General features: G+C 44.1%; 2 protein-coding genes across 2 annotated transcripts in view; both read left to right on the top strand.

Moving 5' to 3' along the window:
• The first annotated feature begins 5,976 nt into the window (after window positions 1-5,976).
• PATL2 (PAT1 homolog 2) lies at window positions 5,977-16,911 on the top strand. The gene is made up of 15 exons (XM_065871716.1): window positions 5,977-6,088; window positions 6,455-6,672; window positions 7,291-7,371; window positions 8,078-8,220; window positions 8,733-8,804; window positions 9,036-9,177; window positions 10,453-10,573; window positions 10,671-10,768; window positions 10,982-11,035; window positions 11,136-11,263; window positions 11,403-11,562; window positions 12,068-12,208; window positions 12,867-12,964; window positions 13,530-13,679; window positions 16,683-16,911. The coding sequence occupies exons 1-15, from the start codon at window positions 5,977-5,979 to the stop codon at window positions 16,909-16,911; spliced, it is 1,947 nt and encodes a 648-aa protein (XP_065727788.1).
• A 344-nt stretch (window positions 16,912-17,255) lies between these two features.
• The window catches only part of SPG11 (SPG11 vesicle trafficking associated, spatacsin), a 76,676-nt gene continuing 68,453 nt past the window's right edge, over window positions 17,256-25,478 (top strand). Inside the window, exons 1-4 of the mRNA XM_065871715.1 lie at window positions 17,256-17,485; window positions 19,796-19,980; window positions 20,842-21,066; window positions 22,513-22,714. Of these exons, the coding sequence (XP_065727787.1) occupies window positions 17,256-17,485; window positions 19,796-19,980; window positions 20,842-21,066; window positions 22,513-22,714 (842 nt within the window). The remainder of the gene's footprint in view (window positions 17,486-19,795; window positions 19,981-20,841; window positions 21,067-22,512; window positions 22,715-25,478) is intronic.

Genomic DNA, 25,478 nt, shown 5'->3' with positions numbered 1-25,478 from the left:
ACTTAATACTCCCAACTATTTAACATGAAAAAAAAAAGGGCTTCCCTGGTGGCACAGTGGTTGAGAGTCCGCCTGCCGATGCAGGGAACACGGGTTCGGGTTCGTGCCCCGCTCCGGGAAGATTCCACATGCCGCGGAGTGGCTAGGCCTGTGAGCCATGGCCGCTGAGCCTGCGCGTCCGGAGCCTGTGCTCCGCAACGGGAGAGGCCACAACAGTGAGAGGCCCACGTACCACACACACAAAAAAAAGATGCTGAAAAATGCAATAAACTGTCACTGTCACTAATAGTCTCTTCCAACTTGTTTTCAGGCAGTCTTACGTGTAAAACAAATATAATTTAAATGTGAAAGGAAAATCTTCACTTTTGTCTGTTTATGTAATCTTTTTTTTTTTTTGCGGTACGCGGGCCTCTCACTGTTGTGGCCTCTCCCGTTGTGGAGCACAGGCTCCGGACGCGCAGGCTCAGCGGCCATGGCTCACGGGCTCCGCGGTATGTGGGATCTTCCCAGACCGGCACGAACCCGTGTCCCCTGCATCGGCAGGCGGACTCTCAACCACTGCACCACCAGGGAAGCCCCTGTTTATGTAATCTTATTTATTCAATTGTAATTCATTCAATTTTGTGTAACAGAAATATTTTAGAGCTTAGGTATAATTCAATGAAACCCTAAACTGCAATTTCCTAAGGTGAAAATTTTTTCCAAATATTATAGGTGATTTAAATGAATGAACATTGAGACTTCCCTGGTGACGTAGTGGATAAGTCTCCATGCTCCCGATGCAGGGGGCCTAGGTTCGATCCCTAGTCAGGGAACTAGATCCCACATGCATGCTGCAATCAGGAGTTTGCATGCCGCAACTAAGGGACCCACCTGCTGCAATTAAGACCCAGCGCAACCAAATAAATAAATATTAAAAAAATAAAATAAATGAATGAACATTGAAATGAAGAAAGTAGAATTTTTAATAAATAAACAAACAAACATTAAGACTAAATGCAGCACCCAACAATCTCTTTTTAAAAGTTTCTCTTAACCAGGAGTTTCTTTATAGATGTGAGAATTACAGATTAATCACAGAAATTGAATTACGTGATTATAGATTGAATATAGATTTGGAAAACAAAGTCTCAATTTTTCTTTGTCTACATATGCACCTGTCCTATAATGTAAATAGAAGCATTGTTTTGGGAAACAATATCATTTTTGAGATTTTTATAACCAAATATTGCAATTCAACATAAAATATCGGTTAAAAAATAGTAGTTTTATATCCTTAGCCCATATTCCTCAAAGGTCATGGCTTTGGACTAAATATCTGTGTCCCCCCCCCCAAATTCATATGTTGAAATCCTATCCCCCAAGGTGATGGTATTAGGAGGAGGGGGCCTCTGGGAGGTGGTTATGTCATGAAGGTGGAGCCCTCATGAATCAGATCAGTACCCTTATAAAAGAAACCCCAGAGAGTTCCCTTGCCCATCCCTCTTACCATGTGTGGATACAGTGAGAAGGCACCATCTGCGAACCAGAAAGTGGGTTCTCACCAGACACCAAATCTGCTGGCACCTTGATCTTGAACTTCTAGCCTCCCAGAACTGTGAGAAACAAGTTTCTGTTGTTTATAAGCTACCCAGTCTCTGGTATTTGGTTATAGTGGCTCAAATGGATTAAGACACATTTCGATAATTAATTAAAAATACAAAGTCATATTTATTTAAATTAGGACAAATTTTCCTTTTGAAGAAGTGAGAACATGGTAAAAGATTTCTCAGTCTCCACAGGATGCAATGTTCTGTTACAAGATATTCAGCACATAACTAAGGATAAGATTTTAAAAGTAAATGTGAGAGAAAATAGCTCTCTTATTTTTATATTATACATCAACAGTGTTATGTTAATTTTGACATGGGTGCTGATAGGATAATATTGATTACCAGCAGTTGTGAAGGAAATATGGATAAAAGGATCTGGGTTTAACATAAATATCTCTTTTTCTGAGTCCTCAAAATTCAGAAACATTATAGAGAATCTTCACCTAAAAGTCCTTTTAAATAATTTTTAAAGGTAAATATAAGATTACCAGATCAAAATAAAGTTCTTTTGACTTTGTTTATGGCTCTTTGTTTATGGCTTTATTTTTTGACACTCAGAAGCTGGACATTTTTATGTAGGCAAATTCATCAGTCACCCTTCATGGCTTATGGTTTGGGGTCATGGTTAGAAGGGCTTTCTCTACTCACTCCACATTTAAAAAGAAATTTTTACACTATTTTCTTTGTATATTTTTGAGGTTTAATTTTTTTTTTTAATATTTAAAACTTTGCTCCATAAGAATTTACTTTGGTCTCCAGGTTCTGGTAACCACACTCCATTCTCTTGCCTAAAGTGGTTACTACCAACTGTTACTAGTCCCAGGGGACTGTACTATTCTTTACGATTGCACTATATTTTTTCTATACATTTATAAATATCCTTTTATTAAAATTCTATCTTAATAAATTTAATTTTATTAAAATTATCCAATTTCAGTGTCCTATTTGTCCCTGCAGAAACCCTGACTTATGTGTGATGTTTTGAAAAGACTAATAAAATATATAGACTCTGGGAAAAAGAAAAAAGTAGGGGATAATATATAAATAATATATAAAAAAATATATTAAAAGGGGGACAAAGTACAGGTATAGCATGGATTTGAAAGATACTCTTATACTATGAACAACTTTATGCCAATAAATTTGAAAACTCACACAGGGAATGGACACATTCCTAGAAGATATATAATTGAACAAAACAGCTTCAAAAAGAAATTGAAAACCAGAATAGACTGACAACCATTAAAGAAACTGAAATAATGGATTAAAAATCTCCCCATAAAAGTGGAAGAGTCCTTAGGTGTTTTATTCAGCAAATGTAAACATTTCCTTTTTTTAATGTTTATTTAGTTAGTTAGTTGCATGGGGTCTTAGTTGTGGCAAACGGGCTCAGTTGCAGCTCGCCGGCTCCTTAATTGTGGCATGCAGGCTCCTTAGTTGTGGCATGTGAACTCTCAGTTGCGGCATGCATGTGGAATCTAGTTCCCTGACCAGGGATCGAACCCAGGCCCCCTGCATTGGAAGCACAGAGTCTTACCCACTGTGCCACCAGGGAAGTCCCAACCTTTGTAATGTATCTTTTTTTTAAATTGAACTATAGTTGATTTATAATGCTGTGTTAATTTCTTCTGAACAGCAAAGGGATTCAGTTCTCTCTCTCTCTATATATATATATATATACACACACACATATTTTTTTATATTCTTTTCCATTATGATTTATCACAGGATACTGCATATAGTTCCCTGTGCTATACAGTTCTAATATATCTTTTATCTGATCCAAAAGTCCTGTTAAGCTGTCTGTACTTCTTATTCTATTATGGGAAGTTCTAAGAGTCCACCAGTAGCATTGGCTCATTCACTGCCTATGCCTCAAGGCTAGCACAGGCTTGGCTTAAACTTAGCACAAACTATGGCAGAAAGCTAGAAAATCTGAAGGATCAGTAGACATATAAGACTTCAAAAGGGGAAGGGACTTTTACAAAAGGCTCTAGGTCCCAAGTGAAACTTCAAATAGCCAAGAGAGGGCTGTAATCTTGCAGACTACCCCTAGTCCACCTGCTCTGGTACTAGTTGGTACAAGGAAGTGCCTTCAAAATGAAGTTCTGGGTCTTCCCTGGTGGCGCAGTGGTTGAGAGTCCACCTGCCGATGCAGGAGACACGGGTTCGTGCCCCGGTCCGGGAAGATCCCACATGCCGCGGAGCGGCTGGGCCCGTGAGCCATGGCCGCTGAGCCTGCGCGTCCGGAGCCTGTGCTCCGCAACGGGAGAGGCCACAACAGTGAGAGGCCCGCGTACCGCAAAAAAAAAAAAAAAAAAAGTTCTGCATACAGCAACTGAATCTCCCCCAACACCTGGTCTCTATAACAACCTGACAAATCACTTCTGGAACCCTGAAAGTCACCATTTGGCCCTTTTTAAAAAAATTAATTTATTTTTATTTTTGGCTATGTTGGGTCTTCTTTGCGGCACACAGGATTTCTCCAGTTGCCGCGAGCGGGGGCTACTCTTCGTCGCGGTGCTGCAGGCTTCTCACTGCAGTGGCTTCTCTTGTTGCAGAGTACAGGCTCTAGGCATGCAGCCTTCAGTAGCTGTAGCACACGGGCATAGTAGTTGTGGCTCACAGGCTCTAAAGCGCAGGCTCAGTAGTTATGGCGCACAGGCTTAGTCGCTCCGTGGCATGTGGGATCTTCCCAGACCAGGGCTCAAACCCATGTCTCCTGCATTGGCAGACAGATTCTTAACCACTGTGCCACCAGGGAAGCCCACCATTTGGCCATTTTGATAATGATACCAGGGTAAATGATTAGGGAGTTATTGAGAGAAACAGCTGAATAGCATTACCAAAAAGGCCTGAACCCAATTAGATATTTGAAAATAATTTCAATAACTTTCAGGCTATTTAAATTTTTTCCCTCACCCATATGGTTCTACCTACAGCAAAACTTTTGAAAAGAATATTTTTCTTTAGAGGCACCAAGAATCATGGCCCTATAACCATGACAATAGGGCCCTAACTTGCATTTTTAATTTAGAGAATTAGCTTCATTTTAAATTTTATTCAGAAGTTCTGTAAAGCCTGTGTGTTTCAGCTGAACACAGGATGTGGGCACAGAACCCAGAATCGCTGAGGGGCTAGATGAGGCGCAGATGGGTCTCAGGTTTTGCTACCAGCACTCCTGAGGTGCTTGTTTTTGTTTCCTTTTCTTTTTAGTCCTGAGCTTCTGAACCAGTTTTCCACTTACAGCAAGCAGCCAAGAAGATATGGGATTATCTGTGTAACTCATGCAAAAGTGTTTTTACCTCGAAGATCTGGCTTCTATATTCTCAGGGGTCCCTCCTCAGTAGGAGTGCTTAGTAGACTCAAGCTCATGCGCACTCAAGGACACAGTGAAGGGCAAGCATCACCAGGTGGACATTAGGGATCCACAAGCACCCTGCCCTGAAGCACTGAGAACTTGGCTGCTCAGTAATTGCCTCAAGATCCACCCAGGGATTTCCTATCCAAGTTAATGGAGCAAAGCTTAGGGATTGAAGAGAAAAGAACCTCGCAAAATTCCTATTAAGGGTTTAGAAAACAGGGATCCTCTTTTTAAATATCTGCTCCCAAATAGTGATCCCAATAAACTGTACTCACAACCATGGATGGATAAAAACACACTTTAATTCTCTTGCCCTTTCAAGGGTTTTCTTTCTCATGAGTTTGTGTGCTGACATTTCTACCAGGTTGCAGTGGTTGGGGATGCTGGCCCTTTAACAGGGGAACAGGGGAGGGGCTGGGAATCTTAAAGCCAGGGGCAGCCGAGCCTGCCTGGCCCAGGCCGCCATGGCTAAGCTAAGCAGAAAGGATAGCCACAGTCCTGGGGTGGGTGTCGCCACCCAGGTCGCTGTGAGCCCCCGCCCTGTGCACAGACCAAGGCTGGTGGTGACCTCCAATTCCTAGCCCTGCTCCTCTTCTCTGTCCCTTTGCAGGACAGCTCCCTAGAGCTGGGCTAAGTGAGGTCAGAGGGTGGAGGTTTAGGGCAGTCTGAGAGCCCAGGGTCCTGCTCCTTGAGATCTGGGTCAAAACTTTTCTGACAACCTTGCTGGGGGAAGACCTTGGCTGTTTGGGTGCCACGCCATCCTTACCCAGGACACGGTCTCTGGGTCTCTTCCTTTTCCCAGGTTTACCTTCCAGAGGCTGACAATGCTCTCTCGCCAGAGGAAACAGCCATGGAGCAAGTCTGCCAGCCCGAAGAGATGAAATGCCTTAAAGGTAGTATCACCAAGTGGTCTGTGGTATCTGATAAAAGGCCCAGGAGTGCGGCAGTTTGATGGTCTGGTTCAGTGGATAGACATGGGTTTTGGATGTCTATGGGTTTGGAGTGATTCCCAGCGACATCATGACAGTGACTGAGATAACTTTTATGGGCCCTGTGTTTTCCTCACCTTCAGAGAAAAATGATCAATACCGGCCTTGTATGGTTGTTGTGAGAATTAAACGAACAGATAGATGTAAAAATCCCTGGCCCACTAAGGTTAAATTGTCACGAGTCAGGGCAGCTGGAACTCGGTTAATCAAAGAGGCACAGAAAGGGCTGTTAGAGGAGGTGAGCAGGTGGAGAAGCCTGTGGTGGGACTAATGAGGCAATGGAAGAGGGGATGAAGAAAGTGAAAGTGATTGGCACCTGCCAGGTTCTGTTTGCTCTAGTGGGGATGGTTAGAGGCGCCCTGGGGTAGTGAGGCTGAGTTGAACTCATAGAACAAGAGAAGATGTTTGAAGATGGTGCTGGACATGGCTTGTGAACAGAAGTGCTACAGAGAAGCATCCTCTCTAGACCAGACCCTTCCCAGCTGAACCCCTGTCTACTTCCTCCTCAGGCACCCACTTAAACCAAAGCCCAGGCAAGTCCTGTGACCCCTTGGCTCTTAAGGAAGCGCTGGTGTGTGCCTCCCAGTTGGAGGAAGAGGAACAAAATGAAGAAGAGAGGGAGGAGGAGCTGGACCCAGATTTAGCCCCTGACCTGGAGGAGGAAGAGGAGGAGGAAGAGAATGATCTCGGGGATCCAGCTGTCCTCAGCGCTGTCCGTAACATCCAGGTAGCACAGCAGGAAGACGTGGGGGAGGGTTGTCCTGAACTGTCTGCATCTCACAGGCTGTGGCTACACATCTCTCTCCTCTTCTTCACCCCTTTCTAGGTGGGCTAACACTTTCTATGTCAGGCTTGAACCCCAGTAAAGACTCTCTCCTTCCTTCCCTCCTTTCTTCTGTCAACTACTTAGTTTCTGATGCTGCCCTCACCTGAATCCAGGTCCTTGCAGGGCCGTGCATCACCTAGAGATGCACGGCCCTGCTCCTGGTGGTGAAAGCGAGTCATCTTTGACCCTGGGCCCCTATGTCTTCCCAGTCCGTCCCTGGTCTTTATTCCCTTGGATTCCCCTAGCAGGTGGAGAGACCCAAAGGAGTCCCATGTAGAAATGAAGTTACTCAGACCCTGCTTCAGCTTAACTCCTAAGATGCCAGTCTGGCTTCCCTTCAGTGGAAGGAGAGGGGTCCTGATTGTATTGACTTTGAAACTGAGGGAGGGCCAGGCTGCCACTGTCCTGCGTATTGGAAATGGTTGGTCCTGCTGCTCCCCTCCCCCCATTAACACAGGTGAATGTAGATGATACCACAGGGGCTCATTCCAGCCTGGTGTTTCCTCCCTCTCATTCCAGAAAGGTCTTCTCAGCTCCCCTGGAATCAAGGCCCCTGGTGTTCTGGGGATGTCGCCTGCTTCCTTGCACTTTCTGTGGCAGGTGAGTCACTCCAGTCTCCATCCTGTGAGAAATAGGCTGGGTGTTGAGAAGCAGCATGCCGCCTGGGCCTTATTTCCGTTATGTTCACTGTGCCCTTGACCTTGCTCTGGAGATGCAGCGCCCAAAGTGAAGTGTGGGTAGGAAGGGGGAAACGCCCCTTATGCAGGGTAGCTTGGTAAACAACAGAGGTGGTACTGGGACAACTGGCCTTCCTATGAAAAGGACAAACTATTCCATCTTACAGAATATAAGCGGCACTGAGCCTAGTGCTAGAAGGAGCATATGGTCTGGGGTAGAGCAATTGCCAGAAATCCAGCAGCGGGAAGAGAAGGGAACTGCAGACTGAGGAGGGCTTCAGAGGTGTCCGAAAAGAGCTAAGCATGGCCCCAGTGGCTAAAGACAAGATCTGAGTGAACGCTCAGAGAGGAAAGGGCAGGGAGTTGACTCACACACAGTGGGGAAAGCACAGGCCCCCACATTGTCGGGGACCGTGGAGTTGCTCCCTAGGAGGTGAGAGACCTGTTGGAAACAAGAACGGGATCCACAGTCTGGCGTCCTCACAACTGGCTCGAGGGGCCCCAAGATGGCAAAATGTTGAGTGAGGTTATTGAAGGAAAAGGAGACCATAGAGGCAGAAAGGCAGTCAACAGCAAAATCAGGATTGGTGGAGATGCCCTTCTCCCAGACCCTGAAATTCCTCTCCCAGACCCTGGACTACCTGGCACCACTTCCTTTCCGGCCTGCCTTTCCCAGCACCAGCACTGCAGCCCCGCACTTCGGACCTCGACTGCCCTCGCCAGACCCATCTGTCCTCTGCAGCCCGTCAACCTCGTGGCCCCTTAGGCTCAGGTACTGGTTCGGATGTGCGCAGTGTCCCAGGGTCCAGGACAGGCTGAGCTCTTCTCCAGAAGTCTCAGGAGGGTAGGGGCTGAGGAGGCATGGCTGCCCCTCTACCAGCTGCCACAGAAAATACTGAGAGAAACTCACTAAGAGAAGGATGTGGTAGAGTGCAATTCCTTCCCCTCACAGGTAAGGAAATGGAGGCCCAGGGACTATCTGAGGTCAGCCAGGACGACAGAACTGAGAGTAGGACTCAGAAGTCCTGACAACCAGGCCAAATGGTTTTATATTGTGTCAGGATTTCCTGTAGCCAAGTTTCAGGGATAAACCATATCCTGGAGGGGGAGGTAAGCCCTGCTGAGCTAGGGTAGCGATGCTCATGTGGATGACGCTTGGGCAGGGTCCTAAGCAGGTAGGGTCCCTTAGATGTCTGGCTGAGGTTCCCAGAGGCTAAAGGAATGGGGGCGGGGGGCTGAGAGCTTGCTCCCACCCAGCCCAAGTTTCTTTCTACGTCTTCCCAGTCATCTGACCCAGCTCCACCCTCAGCACCAGCGGATCTTGAAGCAACAGCAGCAGCATGGTCGACCACCAAGGTAAAACCAAGAGGAGAAGCAGGATTAAGGGGGGGCCCCCCTGCATGCTGGGGTTTCCCTTGTGACAGAGCACCTCCCCCAAAGCCCCACCAGTTAAGCCTCTCACACCCTGGCCCACCTCTGCACTCTGCTGTCCTCCCCCGACATCCCGCTCCGAGCTCTCCACTCCTTGGGGGAGTTCTCTGTGGCAGGGGTGGGTAGGCCTAAAGGGACACTCCTCCTGGCTTGAAGTCCCCCAGCCAAGAAGCCTTGGTCTCAGCAGCCAGACCCCTGTGCTAACCTCATGACCCGAAAAGAGAAGGACTGGGTGGTAAAAGTGCAGATGGTTCAGCTGCAGAGTGAGAACCCCCGCCTGGATGACTATTACTACCAGGTGAGCCCCAGGGGCTCTGCCCAGCCTCTGACCTTGATGTCAAATGGGCCTGACTCCGTGGGTCCTCTGAGATTCTCCCTTCCCCTCACAGTGGCCACGTCCCTTCAGGTGGGAGGAATGATTGCTAAACGATGGGGGTCATATTTCTACACTTGACATCCCAAACTCCTTCCCCTTCTTCTCCTAAATTTCAGCCACATGGGATTAGTTATGATTCCCCAAACACACTCTGAGGTTTCTGTCTCTGTCCTTTGCTGAGAATTTCTCCTATTCAGTCGGCAAATGAGGACTCTTTCATCTTTGTACACTTTGGTTTCTCTCAGAAATGACTTGTTTAAAATAAACATTCATCTACTTACTTTTTACTTTTGAAGATCTAAAACACAGGGAACTTTTATAAGTAATGGGATTCAATTTCTTGAATTGAACAAATGCTGGCAGGCTTTTGGACTCCTTTCTGTTTGCTTCCTGTCTGCCCTTTGTCCATGGGTTTTGGGTTGTCTAAGTTGTATTTCAATTTCTCTTCAACCTCCATGAGACCCCTACCGAGGTTTCCACCTTTATCTCCTTCCTATTGACATTACTTTCCTCCTTTACTTCCCACCAGCTTCAAAACCCTCTGCCTTCTGCCAGGATTGCTTGAATGTGATCATCTTCCACTCTTGACTTTTAGACATTGCTGTTCAATGAAGGAGCTGTATTTAAATTCTTGTTTGTCTCTCAGTCAGTGGCTTTATTTTAGTTCTGGATTTCACAGTCTTCCTTAAGATATTAGAGCTGCTGCACAAATCCTCACAAGCGTAGAACTGGCCTAGAGGCCAATTGAAGTAGTGTCCTCTCTGTACTTCAAGCCGCTGATTGGTCTTCGTACCATCAGATAACTGATTTTGGAGAGCACAGGTAGGATCACCAAATTAAAATAGGGAGGGGGAAGGATAGCGGTGTCCCATGTGTAACCTGGAATAAAGATTGCAGGAAGGTTGCAGACCCTGGGACACATTTGCTTCCTGGCTCTCTGCTTTGCTCTCTGCCTTTCCATCAGATCTGGTGGTGGTACTAGCTCTTCAAGTCCTTAGGATGGGGACCCTGAAACAGGTGGCATGAGGCCTAGGGTGCTTTAAGATGCATTATAGTGGCTACTATAAGGCCCTAAGGTGCCAGGAGCATTTATGGAATGAATGCTGTAGGCAAGGGTATATTCAGAGGTTGCATTGCAGAGCCCTAACTCTAAGTTCAGCCAATGAGTACACATTTGACTAATCCATGGACTCTCAGGAATATTATCAGAAACTAGAGAAGAAGCAGGCAGATGAAGAGCTGCTTGGGCGAAGGAGCAGGTTTGAGTCTTTCAAGCTGGTCACACCTTACATTCAGAAGGCGGAGGCTTATGAGTCAGGTAGGACTGGGGCTGACCTGCTGGGTTGGGGTGGACAGCCGGGTAGACACAGGTGGAAAGCAGAGGGGCACATGCCCGTCTGACTCCTTCCATGCAGTGGTTCGAATCGAGGGTTCCCTGGGCCAGGTAGCTGTGTCAACGTGTTTTAGCCCTCGCCGAGCTATTGATGCTGTGCCCCATGGAACTCAGGAGCAGGTAGGAGCATTATCTTCCTACAGCCTTTTTCTCTCCCCGGTTTTGGAGAAAGGTCTGGAACACTCTCATGCTTGAGTTCAGGTCGTGACCTAAGAGTGAGGAACAAGAGTGATCCGGCTTTGTGGTCTAGCCTTTCCAGATCACGTTCTAGCTCACCTAGGCTTGGGCTGCTGCTGTGGAGGTGTGGCTAACAGCCAGGGACTTTTTCTCTAGGAGACAGGAGCTGCAAGCAGTCAGAGGCTTCAGGTGTTGTACCGGATTGAGAAGGTGAGACATCAGCCTTAGCAGTGAATTCCTCACCTCCCTTGAGAACAGGATATACTCACATTGACCCCTTCTTCCTCTCTCCCCACCCTCACATTCCCAGCTGTTCCTTCAGTTACTAGAGATAGAGGAGGGCCAGAAGGATGGGCCCGCACAGCCCTGTGAGCAGCAGAGCAACCAGCTTGAGAAGCTCTTCCAGGCCTTAAAGACCCAGGAACAGAATAATCTGGAGTGAGTGTGGGAGGGTCACACCTCAGCCCAGGAAGGGACGGCTCAGCAAAGACAGTGGCTTAGCTTCTGCCTCTCCTTTCTGGCCTGTGGCCCTTTGCTCTATGCAGATCCCTGCAATGCTCTCCTATGTCACCTGTAGGGAGGCAGCGGATGGCTTCCTGCAGGTGCTCTCTGTGAGGAAGGGAAAAGCCCTAGTGGCCCGGCTGCTCCCCTTTCTGCCCCGAGATCGAACTGTCAGCCTTCTTCTGGCCATCACCCGCCATCTGCCCCTCCTTGTCAAGAGGGATGTGGCTGATCAGGTACTGTGGCATCGAGTGGAGGAGAGGACGGTTCTGTGGATGGGTTAGGAATGTTTACTCCTCCTCCTCTTCCCCTTTCTCCTCCTTCCAATCCCCTCCCCCAGAGAAGCCAGAGAATGTGCTGGGCAGTAAGGAGTGTTGACCCTGCTACCCTCAGGTGAGGGGGTTACAGAACAAACTACCACAAGAACAGCTGATCATCTTCAGGCAAATGAAGAAAGGAAAACCCACAGGCCTATGGTTACACAGGTGTGAATGTGCTCTGGATGTTGAGAAGCTCAGGGCCCCCTGATAAGTGGTGAGCCCCATAGCTACTTCGCTTAGGGAAGGCATCCTAGACAAGTGGGTACTGAAGGACCAGTGCTAGGGATGGAGACACCTGAGTGGTGATAGGCCTGGTAGATCTGACCTGACCAGAAGGGGCCAGAGGCTGGTGAGCACGGAAAGAGACCAGAGGTGAAGTTGTCGAGGAGTCAGAGAGAGGCCCTTACTGACCTTCTTGCAGGCCCTGCAAACGTTATTCGAACCTCTGGGCAAATGTATCAGCCGCTTGACCTTCCATGAACTCCTCCAAGGACTTCAGGGACTCATGCTGCAACCACCTGGCTCCTCAGAGCGGCCAGTCACTGTGGTGCTGCAGAATCAGGTAACACGCGCGGGAGGCTTTTGTCTTTAAACAGGTGGCTCCAGGTACTATCTGGAATGGACCCAGGGTGGGGCTGCTTTTTTAACAAGCTCCCTGATGGTGGTGCTGCTATCACCTCTAGATCAGAAGTCACCAAACATTTTTGATAGTGAATCCCTTTTACCAAAAAACTGCTGAACTATACCACCTGTGTTTATAAATCATGTACATGGAACACTATACTTAGGTACATAATAAATACAAGATGAGACTCCAGATGTGCAAGACCTCATATCTTCTAATAACCTAGTGGATTATCTTGTGAACCCCTCTAAAGATCTTTGCCTAAAGGAATGCCTCTTAAAATGGGCTCCACAGCCTACCCACATCAGATTCCTGGGTCTGTTCCTGATCTATGGTCTCTGATTCCGGGGGTGGAGCCCACAAGTGTGCATTTCATCAACTCCCCAGAGGAATCTTTTGGACTATTCAGAGCAGTGGTTTCCTTGGAAAGGGCTCAGAGTTCTTGGCCAGCCAGTATAAAACTTGATGGGGTTATGGGTGTTGGACTCCATTTGTACCTGTGAACTTGCCCTCTTAGTTGGGAAATAGCAGAGCCAGGGAAGCACTGAATGCCTAGGGTAAACTAACTTTACTCTGGATACTTTATCACTTGCAGTTTGGAATATCTTTGCTCTATGCCCTGCTAAGTCATGGGGAACAGCTGATATCACTGGATTCTTCCCTAGAGGAACCCAGCAGTGACCACACAGCTTGGTAAGATCATAAAAGCCTTCTAAATACTATTCAGTACCCTTGGGATGTATAGGCTGAGCCAGATGAGATGTTTCCTGAGTGGTTTATTCAAGCACCAGGGAGGAGGTTGGACAGAGAAACAGAGTTGTAGCTGTTCTGCCCTTTTTTTTTTTTTCTATAGTGCCCTAGAGCATTGTCCCCCATGGAAGGCAGTGTAAGGTAGGCTCTTAAAGCTTGTCCCTTTAATTACTCACAGACCTAGGTGTGAATTCTGCTTCTGTTACTTATCAGGAACATAACATTGGGGCACATTATTTTACTTTCCTTAGCCTGTTTCCTCATCTATAAACTAGGGATCTAAGGATAAGGGTACTAACCAGTTAGAGATCTAAAGATTAAATGAGATGGAAGATGTGTGTAAAGCACTAAACATTGCCTGGCACATACCAAATGTGCAAATGTTCTCTCAGTTGCTGGAGGTACAGAGGGTGATAGTGGTGGTAGAAAGACAATAAGAAACCTGGGCCCTGAGCCTATTTCCTGCGTGCATACAAAGATGCTGATGTATTACTTCTCTGCCCTCCAGGACAGACATGGTAGTTCTCACTGCCTGGGAGATAGCTCAGATGCCCACAGCCTCTCTGGCAGAACCCCTGGCCTTCCCCAGCAACCTTCTTCCTCTGTTCTGTCACCATGTGGACAAACAATTGGTACAGCAGCTGGAGGCTAGGATGGAGTAAGTGACTGTGGAAACAAGGTCATAGCCCCCTATTCAAGCCCAGACCAGGTTCTGTCACTTCTCTACTACTTTATTTATTTATGTATTCATTTATTTTTGGCTGTGTTGGGTCTTCGTTTCTGTGCGAAGGCTTTCTCTAGTTGTGGCGAGCAGGGACCACTCTTCATCGCGGTGTGCGGGCCTCTCACTGTCGCGGCCTCTCTTGTTGCGGAGCACAGGCTCCAGACGCGCAGGCTCAGTAGTTGTGGCTCATGGGCCCAGTTGCTCCGCGGCCTGTGGGATCTTCCCAGACCAGGGATTGAACCTGTGTCTCCTGCGTTGGTGGGCAGATTCTCAACCACTGCACCACCAGGGAAGCCCTCTACTACTTTTAAATCAAGAGTAGGGAGGATAACTTGCTTTTAGAAGTATTTCTAGGCATTGGTACTTACTGAGTAACCAGTCTGCTCCAAGTTAGGGTCGTGGGGCCTGTTTCTTCAGCCAAACCTTTCCATTTATTCCCAGGAACTTTGATTATTTATCATGCTAAGCTATCTGAGGGTAAGAACTAGTTTGAGAAGATGAACTTTTCATTAAAGAAGTATTTGAGGGACAACTCAAATGTAAATAAGATGTAAACACACAAACAACATGTAGGTCATCTCTCAGAACTTACCATCTGCTGGAAAGAGACATATTAATCACATCACACAATATTTTAAAGGGAAGTTGTTCGGAGTTAACACCTCTTCTCTTTGTAGGTTTGCCTTGATCTACTGATCAGGTTGTTCCGGAATACGTATATGTGGGAAGAGTTTAACATCAGACATTAGTTGTGTATGGGTTTTGCCTAAAGCGATCCAGAGAGTCTGAAGACAGTTGTATGCCTTGATATATTGGTGAACCCTGCCCAAAACCTTTTCTTATGCTTCAGAAACTATGAACTATGTGCCTAAAAAGGCAAGGCAAAATGAGGTATAATTAAAAAGATAATAGAATGAAGCGTGGCAGTTTGTTTGTAAGTTAAGAAAACGGCTTTCATTATATCTCCTATGTGTGAAGCTTCAAGTGTCCTTAATGTAAGGGACAAGTCCTTGTTATGTCTAACAATAGACCTTGGAAACTGTTCCACTGTTGCCATTTTTTATAAGTAGCCCTAGCTGAGCTAAGAGTGTTTTATATAAATATCTCCTTTGAGATATGGGATGTTTGGTTTACTTTGACAAACAAGGTCATGCACTCATCAAAAAACACAAGAGTCCCTTTTATGAACCAGGTACCATTTTAGGTGGTTGAGAAACAGTGGTGACCAAGGAAAAGCCCCTGCTCTTCTGAAGCTTACATTCTGATTGGACAGGGACTGACAGAAGACATCAAATAGTGATAAATACCACGGTGAAAACAAAACTGGGGGATGAGTGACTGGAGTGGAATGGAAGGCCTGTCAGTAGAGGTTACAATTAAGCTGGAATCAATGACAAGTATTCCATACAGAGGCACTAGTGAGCACAAAGCCCCCAGAGTGAGAATGAACTTGGTGTGTCTCAGGAAAAGAAAGAAGGACAGTGTGACTGAAGTATACAGGTAAGGGGGGGAGGGTGATAAGGTAGGAGAGAGGTAAGCAGAGTACACATCTGTAAGCCATGGTTATTTTTTAAAGTCTGGATTTTTAACTGCTGGGAAGTCAGAATTTTAAACAGGGAAGTGACATAACGTGATTTTGTTTTGAGAAGATCACTCTGACTGCTGATTGTTAGGGCAACAGGATAGAAAGCAGAGAAAAAAATGTTCAGAAGTTCTTTTTCCAAAGCTGGGGCAAGAATTGAAGAGCTTTAGGGAGAGAAAGAGAAGTTTGGAAAAGGTTTTGGAAGTAAGAGTTGACAGACATTGCTGATGGGCTGCATAAGGGTGGTGGTGAAGAATCCAGGATGACTCCCAGGCAGAGTGAATGGTGGGTGCCCTAGACTAAGTGGGGAACACACGAGGAAAAATGCATTGCGAAGGGTTATAATCAACATTTTAGACCCTTTAATATGTCCTGTTAGAAATCCAAGTAGATATATCAAGTAGGTGAAGAGCAGTCTGGAGGTGAAGGAAAAGGTCAGGGATAAAGACACAAAAGTGGGAGTATCAGCACACAGATGTATTACAAGTTAGGAGTGAGGAAGAGATGATGTAGGAAGAAAAGCCAACATAGGGGACTGAGGAGGAGTTATCTGAAAAAAATAGGTTGAAAATTACGGAAGTGGTGCTACCAAAGTTGAAAAGAAAGTACTTTAAGAAAGGAGTGTGTGGGCTTCCCTGGTGGCGCAGTGGTTAAGAATCCACCTGCCAAGGCTAGGGGGACACGGGTTCGAGCTCTGGTCCAGGAAGATCCCACACGCAGCAGAGCAGCTAAGCCCATGGGCCACAACTACTGAGCCTGTGTTCTAGAGCCTGCAAGCCACAGCTACTGAGCCCACGTGCCACAACTACTGAAGCCCGCACGCCTAGAGCCGGTGCTCCGCATTAAGAGAAGCCACTGCAGTGAGAAGACCCGGCTCACCGCAACTAAAGAAAGCCCACGCACAGTAACAAAGACCCATGCAGCCAAAAGTTAAATTTATTTTTTAAAAAGGAGTGTGGAATGAGGAGATGTGACAGAGGAGGGAGGCACTGACTACAGAAAGAGTCAATTTGGAATCTTCTGAAAGGGTAGCAGAGCAATTGGACAGTAGGTAGTAGTCTCTGTAGGTTAAGGAACGATTTTCTTTTAAAGAGTGATATTACAGCATGCCTGCATGATAATGAAAGCACTGCCATAAAGTGGCCGGGGCGGGGAAGGGTGGAGAGTAATGAAGGCGAAGAAAGTTTACAAAGTCCTACAACAGGAGGAGGATGGGAATCAAAGCACAGACAAAGGAGGTGACCTTTAATAGCTGTGTGACGCCATCTGATTGTGGAAAAGTATGTGTTAAGAAAGGCACTGCTGTCCTTTAGGAGACCATTCCAAAATGCCTACTCCCCACCTCTTCTCTTTAGGAGACCATTCCAAAATGCCTACTCCCCACCTCTTCTCGCCCCCTCTGCTGGCCGATCTTGGATTATACCTCCCAGAGGAAAGAGTAGTAGGAAACAGGAACTCTACCACTTCCACCCACCCTGTTCCCCTGGCTGTTACAATGGATATTATTTGATGTCAGCATCAAGTCAGCTCCCTCATCATGGATCGGTCAAATACCAAGGACGTTGCACCACTCAGGGCCTGTAAGCAAAAATAACAGCCCATAAGAAAAGCGAAGAGTGGCAGGCACAGGCCTCCAATAGATAGGAGGCAGCAAGGGTAAGAAAGCAAAGGGTAATGCTACAGAGTGAGAACAGCTGCTACAGCCACCTTAAGCCGCTAATGGAGGCCCTCAACTCTCAGCAAACCGTGGGCTAGAAACAAAGGCAGCTGTGGCTTTGCTGGAGTGGGTGGTGCGGAGAACTTAACCGGGCAGACTACGTCAGTGTATATCTCCCCGCGGGAGTCACGAGGCTTACAGCGGGTCGGCTACACTGCGCACGCGCAGGACACAGCGGGCCGTAGGGACCGGAAGGACCGGTGCGAGCGGGATGGCTGCAGACAAGGGGGCTGGAAGCGCTGAAGCCGTGGAGCGGGTACTACCCGTGTTGTTGGTGCCGGTCCCCGCCGAGGCAACAGGGCGTCTGGGATCCCGGGCGCAATTGCACAGGGAGCAGGAGGTTCTGGGGAGCCTGACGGCTGCGGGCAGCCTTCACGTGCTTCCCTTGGCGCCCGGCGGCCGGGGCGGGGGCGGCTGCCGCCTGGAAGGCCCTTTTCGGCAGTAAGTGCTGTGGCCGGGCCTGGCCTTGTGGAGGGAGTCTGCAGCCTTAGCTTGGCTGGCGCCTCTGCTCCCCTCCTACCTTGGAGGTAGCGGGAGAGGGATGATGGTGAAGGGCAACGCCTCAGAGGCAGGCCCGGTTCCTTCTCGGAACATTTTCCTCGGTTTGTCGCGTCCCTGCACCCATTTCCCTTTCCGGGTGGGTGGAGACAGTATCCAGATCCTCTCCGGACGTGGAAAACCTGTAATGAATCCCAGTTTGGACGCTTTTTAAATTCATTTAACACAGGTTGATTAATCGTCACTTTGCCGTGCCCCACGCCCATTTTCTTCAGTTAAATCTGTTAAAGATGCCAGCTGAGGGGCATCATCTCTCATTTGAATCATCCTGTTACCTTTTCCTTATCTCTGATACAGATAGCTGTTTCCTTCACATTTGGGCTTCCCCTCCCCTCCACCCCCCTTCAAGGACAGAGCCTGCGTTTTCTACGCACTTACTCGTGTATTCACTCAACAAATACTTATTATGCGCTTTCTGTTCGTTACCTAGGAGCAGTGCCTAAAAGGTGTAATAAGACAGTTCTTACATGTGAAGTTGTATGGTTGGGAAGACAGAAAAGAAACAATTTCAATCATATATTACTTTCCACATATGTAACTCTTACAGTTTACATCATTAAGTTTGAGAGTGCCTTCCGACGCTTTGGACTCTTTAATAACAAAACATTTTAGAAATGTTAACGATTTTTGAGTAGCCACAGAGGAGTTGTGGAATATCCAGGTCCTATAAAAGTGCCTCACAGTAGAAATTCGTTTGTTCAATCACTGAATGTTTTAACCTGTTTTATGTTTGTCTTCTTTATTCCTGATCTCTAGTTGCTAGGAAAAGGAATCCCTCCTTACCATAAGTTAGTTGATTCAACAGTATTAAGTACCTATGAACACAGCCATATAAGGAAAGGAATGAGGCAGAGAGAGAACCTCACAGAAGATAAGCAGAACAGACATAAAATAATGGGGGCTTTTGTAAGCTATAGCATGAAATTAGTGGGGGAGGATCAAGAAGGGCTACTTTTTAGTTTTTTTAGTTGAATTCAGTTAAAATAATTCGTAAGGTAAAAATAAGGACAAGTTTATAGTGTACAGAATTTGCTTCCTCCTTTTCTCAAAGTATGTATGGTCCTTTGTATGTTGTTGAAATCACTGTACATTCTATATTATGTTCACTGAAAATTCTCTTTCCACGTGGCAGTATAGTCCCATGTACTAATGATGTTACTGGTTTCACAGTATTCAGCCTTTTAAATATATCTTAATTTGTTTAACCTTTTTCATATTTGACATCAGATTTCAGTGTGAACAGTCAGGAATTGGCTGTTTATGAAACATCATTCTAGGTATAAAGACAGAAATATAAAATGTCAGTGTTTTTTTCTAATAATAACATAGTAGCACCAAGTCCACTGTTGTTAAATATAAAACTTACTACTTCTATAGAAAAAAAGCTTTTTTTAAAAGATGAAACTATCAGCATGGTAACCTCATCTCATTCCATTGCATTGTTTTCAGCATTGGGGCTCTCTTTTTTCTCTTTTAATGTAACTTAATTTTATTATTTAATTTGAAGCTGTAGCATTATTAGCCTCTTTCCATCCTTGTTAGTCATGTTGGTATGTTGACTTTACACTGCTTTAAATATTCTATAACTGCACTTAAATTGAAAATTTAGTTCCTCAGTTGCACTACCCACATTTCAAGTGCTCAGTAGCCACATGAGGTTGTTGGCTACTGTATTGGACTTTGCAGATGTGTAGAGTACTTGCATCTCATGGAAAGTTTCGTTGGACAGAGTTCTTGTATAATATGCCAGTTTAGAGTCTTCAAAGTCTATAAATGCAAATAATCACTTTCTTTTTTTAAAGTTATTCAAAGCACTTATGTTAGCAAAATGTATTTTGTTAATTGTGAAGACCACCTCTTATAAATAATAGACATATTTGGTTGTTGAAACATATCCTTGATCATGACAGTTCCTTTAAACACACCATCAGTCCAGATTTAGGATGAAGGAAAAAAGCAGCCACCATTTCTTGATCTTTGCCCCCTTTTCACACATGACTCCTATATTCTTGTGTTGCCCTGAAGGGACTGGAAGTTCTAGAGCAGTTTACATTCCCTTAGGTTGTATATAGAAGTAATGCTATTAGGTGAACCAAAGAGTTGTTCTCTACTTCTTCTGTCCTACCTTCACCATTGTGGGTAAGTATTATTGTGGATATAGAATATAATAAATAGTCTAAACTTTTTCCTTAGGTTTGTATGGGAGGACTCTCATAACAGTGGGACACCAACAGACAAGCCCAGACTGCTTGCTCTTAGTGAAGATAATGCACTGCTCATCTGTGAATTTAATTTGGAAGATGGAAGATGTGATGCAACCATTTCATATAGCTATACTGAGGAGACATTGCAAAAGCTCATTGAAGATCAAATTATCAGTAAGTATTTGCAGGTGGTCTTTTAGCATGTTTGAATTTGTGTATACTATGTAATTTTATGTATTTCAGGAAAAGTCCTTATAGAGGTGAAGTCAGGGAGGGATATTTGTCCAGTACAGTAGGCACTAGCCACATGAGGCTATTAAGCCCTTAATGTGCTTAGTATCAATTAATATGTCCTTTAAATGTCAAATGTTGATACATTCCAGATTTGAAGACTTGGTACTAAAAAAGTAAAATACCTCACTAATAGTTTTTGTATTACATGTTGATAATGATATTTTGAATACGAGGTAAATAATATATAATAAAATTAGTTTCACCTGTTTTCTTTTTTCAGTGCAGCTACTAGAAAATTTAAAATTACATGTGTGGCTCACTTTTGTGACTGACATTATATTTCTATTGGATAATGTGCTGATCTAGACTGGTTACAGACCTGTTGGCTATGTCCCATCCTGAGGGCTGCAGGGAGCAGAAATCAAAGCACTCAGGCTTCTATTTTTAAGGCAGTTGCATTCTCGCTACCCTGATTATAAGGTTCCTTCTTTTCCTTTTAAAAAAAGAGTCTGTGATTGTTCTTATTTGGTCTCATGGGTAAGTAGGCTTTTTTGATCATCTTCTGGTGTGTTGTCACACTCTGGCTGTAAACAGAAGGCACAGAGACATTGTAGGCCATCTTTATTCAGTTCCTTACTTACCTTCCACTTGCTTAGGTGAGTTTGACCAATAATTGTCTAGAGTTGGACTAAGTTAAATGCTGATTCTTTTTTGTTTTACCTGTTTGTGTTAACAGAATCAAATTTACCAGTTGTAAAATTGTGACCAGTGAGTTTGACGTAATATCCTTTTGTTTTATAGGTATTTCCTTATTATCTTTGAGAATTCTGTCATTTCACAGTAACACATCATTATTGTTCATCAATGAATATATCATCCTGCACATTATATTTCCTGAAAGAGATGCTGAGATTAGGGTACTCAGCTGTTTCACATTATCCTTGCCTGCACAGGCAGTGGACAGGATTATTGACACACAGCTCTGCAGAGGAATTCTTTTTGTTTTGAGTCGTTTAGGCTGGATCTGTATCCTTGTTGGTAAAGATGTTGATGTGTGGGGGAGGAGAATACCTGGAAAAATGAGCCTTTTTATAGGCTTTTAGTTTTAGGGACTGGGCTGTAGGTAGCAAGATTAATTTTTCAGTAAAACTTTCAGGGAAAAAGATCTTCATGAACTTAAAATACTCAAACTACATTGCTTTATATTCCATTCAAATATTTTTCAGTTTATAAATCATAATCATCTTGTCCAACTTATTTATGTTGTTTTAAAATTGTGTATGTTCTGCATTACCCATTTATTTAAAATATACTTATTAAATATCTACTTTGTGCTTGTTCCAGGAGAGATTTAGATGACTGCTTATGATATGATACACACATTTTCATGTGTGAATATAACCTATCTCTTATCGTCTCTGATGGTTCCATCATATTAGGGAATCAAATGGTTTGCATAACTGTTTGAAATTTGTTTTTGGAAAACTATCACAGATTTTCTGTCTTTAGCAGATTCATAGGTCACCAGCAAAATTATTTTGAAGATTATTTGAAGAACGACCCGTTATGTGTTTTTGGAACTTTCATTTCTGCATTAAAGAAGTAATTTTTCTATTTTACATGTATCATAGCCTGTGTTAAAATTTATTTTGTAAAAATTGTTATAGAATATTGGATTAACCTCATTTTTGCTGCCAGGTTACAGAACTGAGCTGTCCGACGTGGTAGGCAGTAGGCATACGTGGCTGTGGAACACTTGAAATTTTTTGGCTAGTGTGACTGAGGAACTGAATTCTTAATTGTATTTAATTACTTTAGATTTAAAGTCTGATACTTGATTGAGTTATTGGAGAACTCTTGAGTATGTTTGGAACAACTCTGGCTGTTCCAAGTTCTTAAATATAAATTTTTGAAGTCTAAATACAGACCAGATATTTCCAGTGAAAATTTAATTGTCCAAATTGAGATGTGCTATAAGTATAAAATAACTAGGGTTGAACACTTATGTGAAAAAGATGTAAAATATCTCAATTTTTTAATATTGATTACATATAGAGATGATATTTTGGATATACTAGGTTAAATGACGCGTTCTTAAAATTAGGTTCACTGGTTTCTTTTTACTTTTTTAATAAGGCTGCTAGAAAATTTACAGTGACAAATGTGCCTCGCGTTGTTTCTTTTGGACAGCACTGTTGTAGAACACTAGTGGAAAATATTATTGCTGTCTCAGGGCCTGGCACAGAGTGGAGATTCAACAAGTATTGTTGAGTGAACTCTCTATCAGGTTGTTTATTGGTTCCCCGACTTCATAGTCACCTGGTTAATATGATGGGATTTTTAGTGTCCGTCTTCCTTCTATTATTATTCCTACAAGGTTGGAGCAGTGAAGTCTATAACTCTTATTTCGTCCTGTGTTTTAAATGGTTAGGCATACTTAAGACTGACGTTTTCTTTAACTCTAACTCGAAGACATTTTTGACACTGTGGATGGTAGACATGTAGCTCATGTGGATTTGGCACTTCCTCAAGAAGATATGTATAATGAGCAGCAACAAGAGCCAGCCAAGAGTTCTTCCTTTACTTCATTGAAAGTGTCTCAAGACCTAGATGTTGTAGTGATTGTCAGCTCCTCCAACACTGCAATTGCTCTTAACTTAAATTTGTATTTCAGGTATGTAGATTACTTCCTTCTCTGATTTCAGGTAAATAATTAGAGCCATAAGAGGTTAAAAATGTACTTGTTAGCTTCTTTTTATTCTTTTAACCAGTTTTTTCCTTCTATTTGCTTGATCACGTTCTAGCTACTACCTAGTGAGCTTGTTACTATATAAAAGTATGTACAAGTGACCACTGGCTACCTTTTTATTTCTGGATACATATCCAAGTTTGATTTTGATTTATGTTTATTATTATTATATATGGCTTATATGATCATAAATGAAAAGTAACCAAGCACAATTTTAAAAGCCCTTAGCTGTTATACATTATCTACTCACTTCTCAATACTAGAGTAGAAGAAAAATGGGATTTACCCTGTGTTAGAATTGTGTCTTACGTGGGTTAGGGTCCTGGCTGCCTAGGGGATCACTTTTCATTTAAGGACTTTGACAAGATGTATTAACTGTGCTTTCTCCATTTTAGGATTTCCTCAGGTGCTTCCTTTTGAGGGCCCACACACTTCCTAAATATATTAGTGAAAATTGAGTATTTCTTTACGTAGCTTTTTGATTTAGAAATTCTAATTGCTTCTGATTTTATAATGTTTGAAAGGAATATGTGTGTATGTGAATGTGCATACACACACACACACATACACACACACACACACCACCCTGTTTATTGAAACTTGCAAGTAGGGTAATCCACATTTATGACTTTCAGTATTAAGGGACATTTCAAACTGTTAGGATTTTTGGTCCTAACTTAATATGAATGAAATAAACATATCCTTGAGTAATTGGGAATGCACTTTGATGGGTTTATTGCTCATTGTCTGGATTACAAAAAAGGGTTAATTTCATCTTCACATATCAGCCAGAACTTCTTACTACTGTGAGTTTTTCATTTGTTTTCAATGGCCTTTTAATACTTTTTTTTTTTTAATCTTTGAGCAGGGATGATTATCACATTTTCAGACTGTGTGCTTGTGTATCAGTAGGCCATTTTCACTGACTAAAATATATCCTGTACGTGTAGAGTTAACCTTCTAATCAACTTCCTTGGAAAATAATTTGACAGGTGAGGGGGGAAGGAACGCCCACTCAGCTACTCTGATCCTTGAGTGTAGGGTTCTGTTCCTCCAGATGTTTTGGCAGCACCCCAAGAGAAGAACACTGAAGTGGGCACCAGGCACATCCCTTTGAACAAATTTCATTGAACTCAGCCACTGTAACATCAGCCAGTGAAGAGCTGCTGTTCTGTTCCCTATAGTCAATTTAGGGATCTGTCCTGTCCAACTAAATGAGTGATCGCTATTTGTTAGTTATTTACATGAGTGCTCTTTAATTAGTATAATTTCTTGAGGAAGTTGACTGCATGTTTATTTTCTAAGTGTACTCTGAAACCTAACAGTGTTTTTTTTTTTTACCATCCCTGCCTCCTGACCCTAGTTGTTCTTTCCTGCCATACAAAAAGTCAGCCACCCCTTTTCATTTTATCAAGTCCTATTCATGCTTTGAGATCCACCTCTTTAATGAAGTCATTCCTTACTAAAATCCCTTCCACTTGTAAATTTCTACTCATTTTATAATTTTTCTCTCCCTTGGACTTCTGTAGCACTTTTGCTTTGAGCTACAGTTTAGCACTTAATTGTGTATAGTCTTGTATTATTTCTCTAATTTTTTGTGTTTCCTACAGAGTTTGTAAGCTCCATGTAAGCTCCTCATGGTTTGTTCATTCAATTCACTGTCAATGACTTTTCCTTCCAGTTTACCTTAGCTGTCCATTCCCATAGTCATACCCTGGGCTTTGTCATTATATGAAACAGCTCCTCCCACAAATCACTCTTCTACACATCCCACTCTGAGCACGACTTGCCAGATTGTACAGCTTGCTTACTCAAGTACCCCCACTTCTCTCATCTGACCTCATTGGAATTTCTAATATGCTGACTTCCCAAGTGAAGACAGGAGCCCCCTCTGTCTTCACTGCCCTCCCTTTACAGCATAGATTCCGTGACCTGTCATTTCAGTCACTTTCTTGAATGAGCCCTAAACTCTTGCTCCTGCCCTGTGGTAGCACTTGATCTGACAAATCTTTTTTTTTTTTTGTTCTCTCTTCTCGTTCCCTGCACTCAAGCAACTGAGCACTTGTGAGAAAACCACAGAGGAAAATTGATACCACTATAAGTTCACATTCACTGTCTTCTGTGGTCTCTCATGTTGCCTGGAAATTTTACAATGACTTTTCACGAGTCCATTCTTCTTTTTTTTTTTTTTGCGGTACGTGGGCCTCTCACCGTTGTGGCCTCTCCCGTTGCGGAGCACAGGCTCTGAACGCGCAGGCTCAGCGGCCATGGCTCACAGGCCCAGCCGCTCCGTGGCATGTGGGATCTTCCCGGACCGGGGCATGAACCCGTGTCCCCTGCATCGGCAGGCGGACTCTCAACCACTGCGCCACCAGGGAAGCCCATGAGTCCATTCTTTACAACGTTTTAAACCTCCATTTTCCTCAAACCTTTATTCATCTCTTTACCCCCAACTGTTCTTAGATGACTTTACCTCCAACTTTATAAAGGAAGTAGAACCCATCTAATGGGAACTCCTTCAGTTTCTCACATTAAATTGCAAACCCACTTACCTGCACTCGTCTTCTCCATCTTCCGTCCTGTTACAATGGAGAGATTCCCTCCTCCTATGAAGGCCAGTCCTTCTGTGTGTACTCTGGACCCCATTCTTTCCCTCCTTCTCAGGGACCATTTTCTGTTTCCTCTCTTT

Source organism: Phocoena phocoena, chromosome 2 (genome assembly GCF_963924675.1).
Source record: "Phocoena phocoena chromosome 2, mPhoPho1.1, whole genome shotgun sequence".
Classification (NCBI taxonomy): domain Eukaryota; kingdom Metazoa; phylum Chordata; class Mammalia; order Artiodactyla; family Phocoenidae; genus Phocoena; species Phocoena phocoena.
The sequence above is the reverse complement of the archived record's forward strand: the minus strand, read 5'-3'. Positions and strand labels throughout refer to the sequence as shown.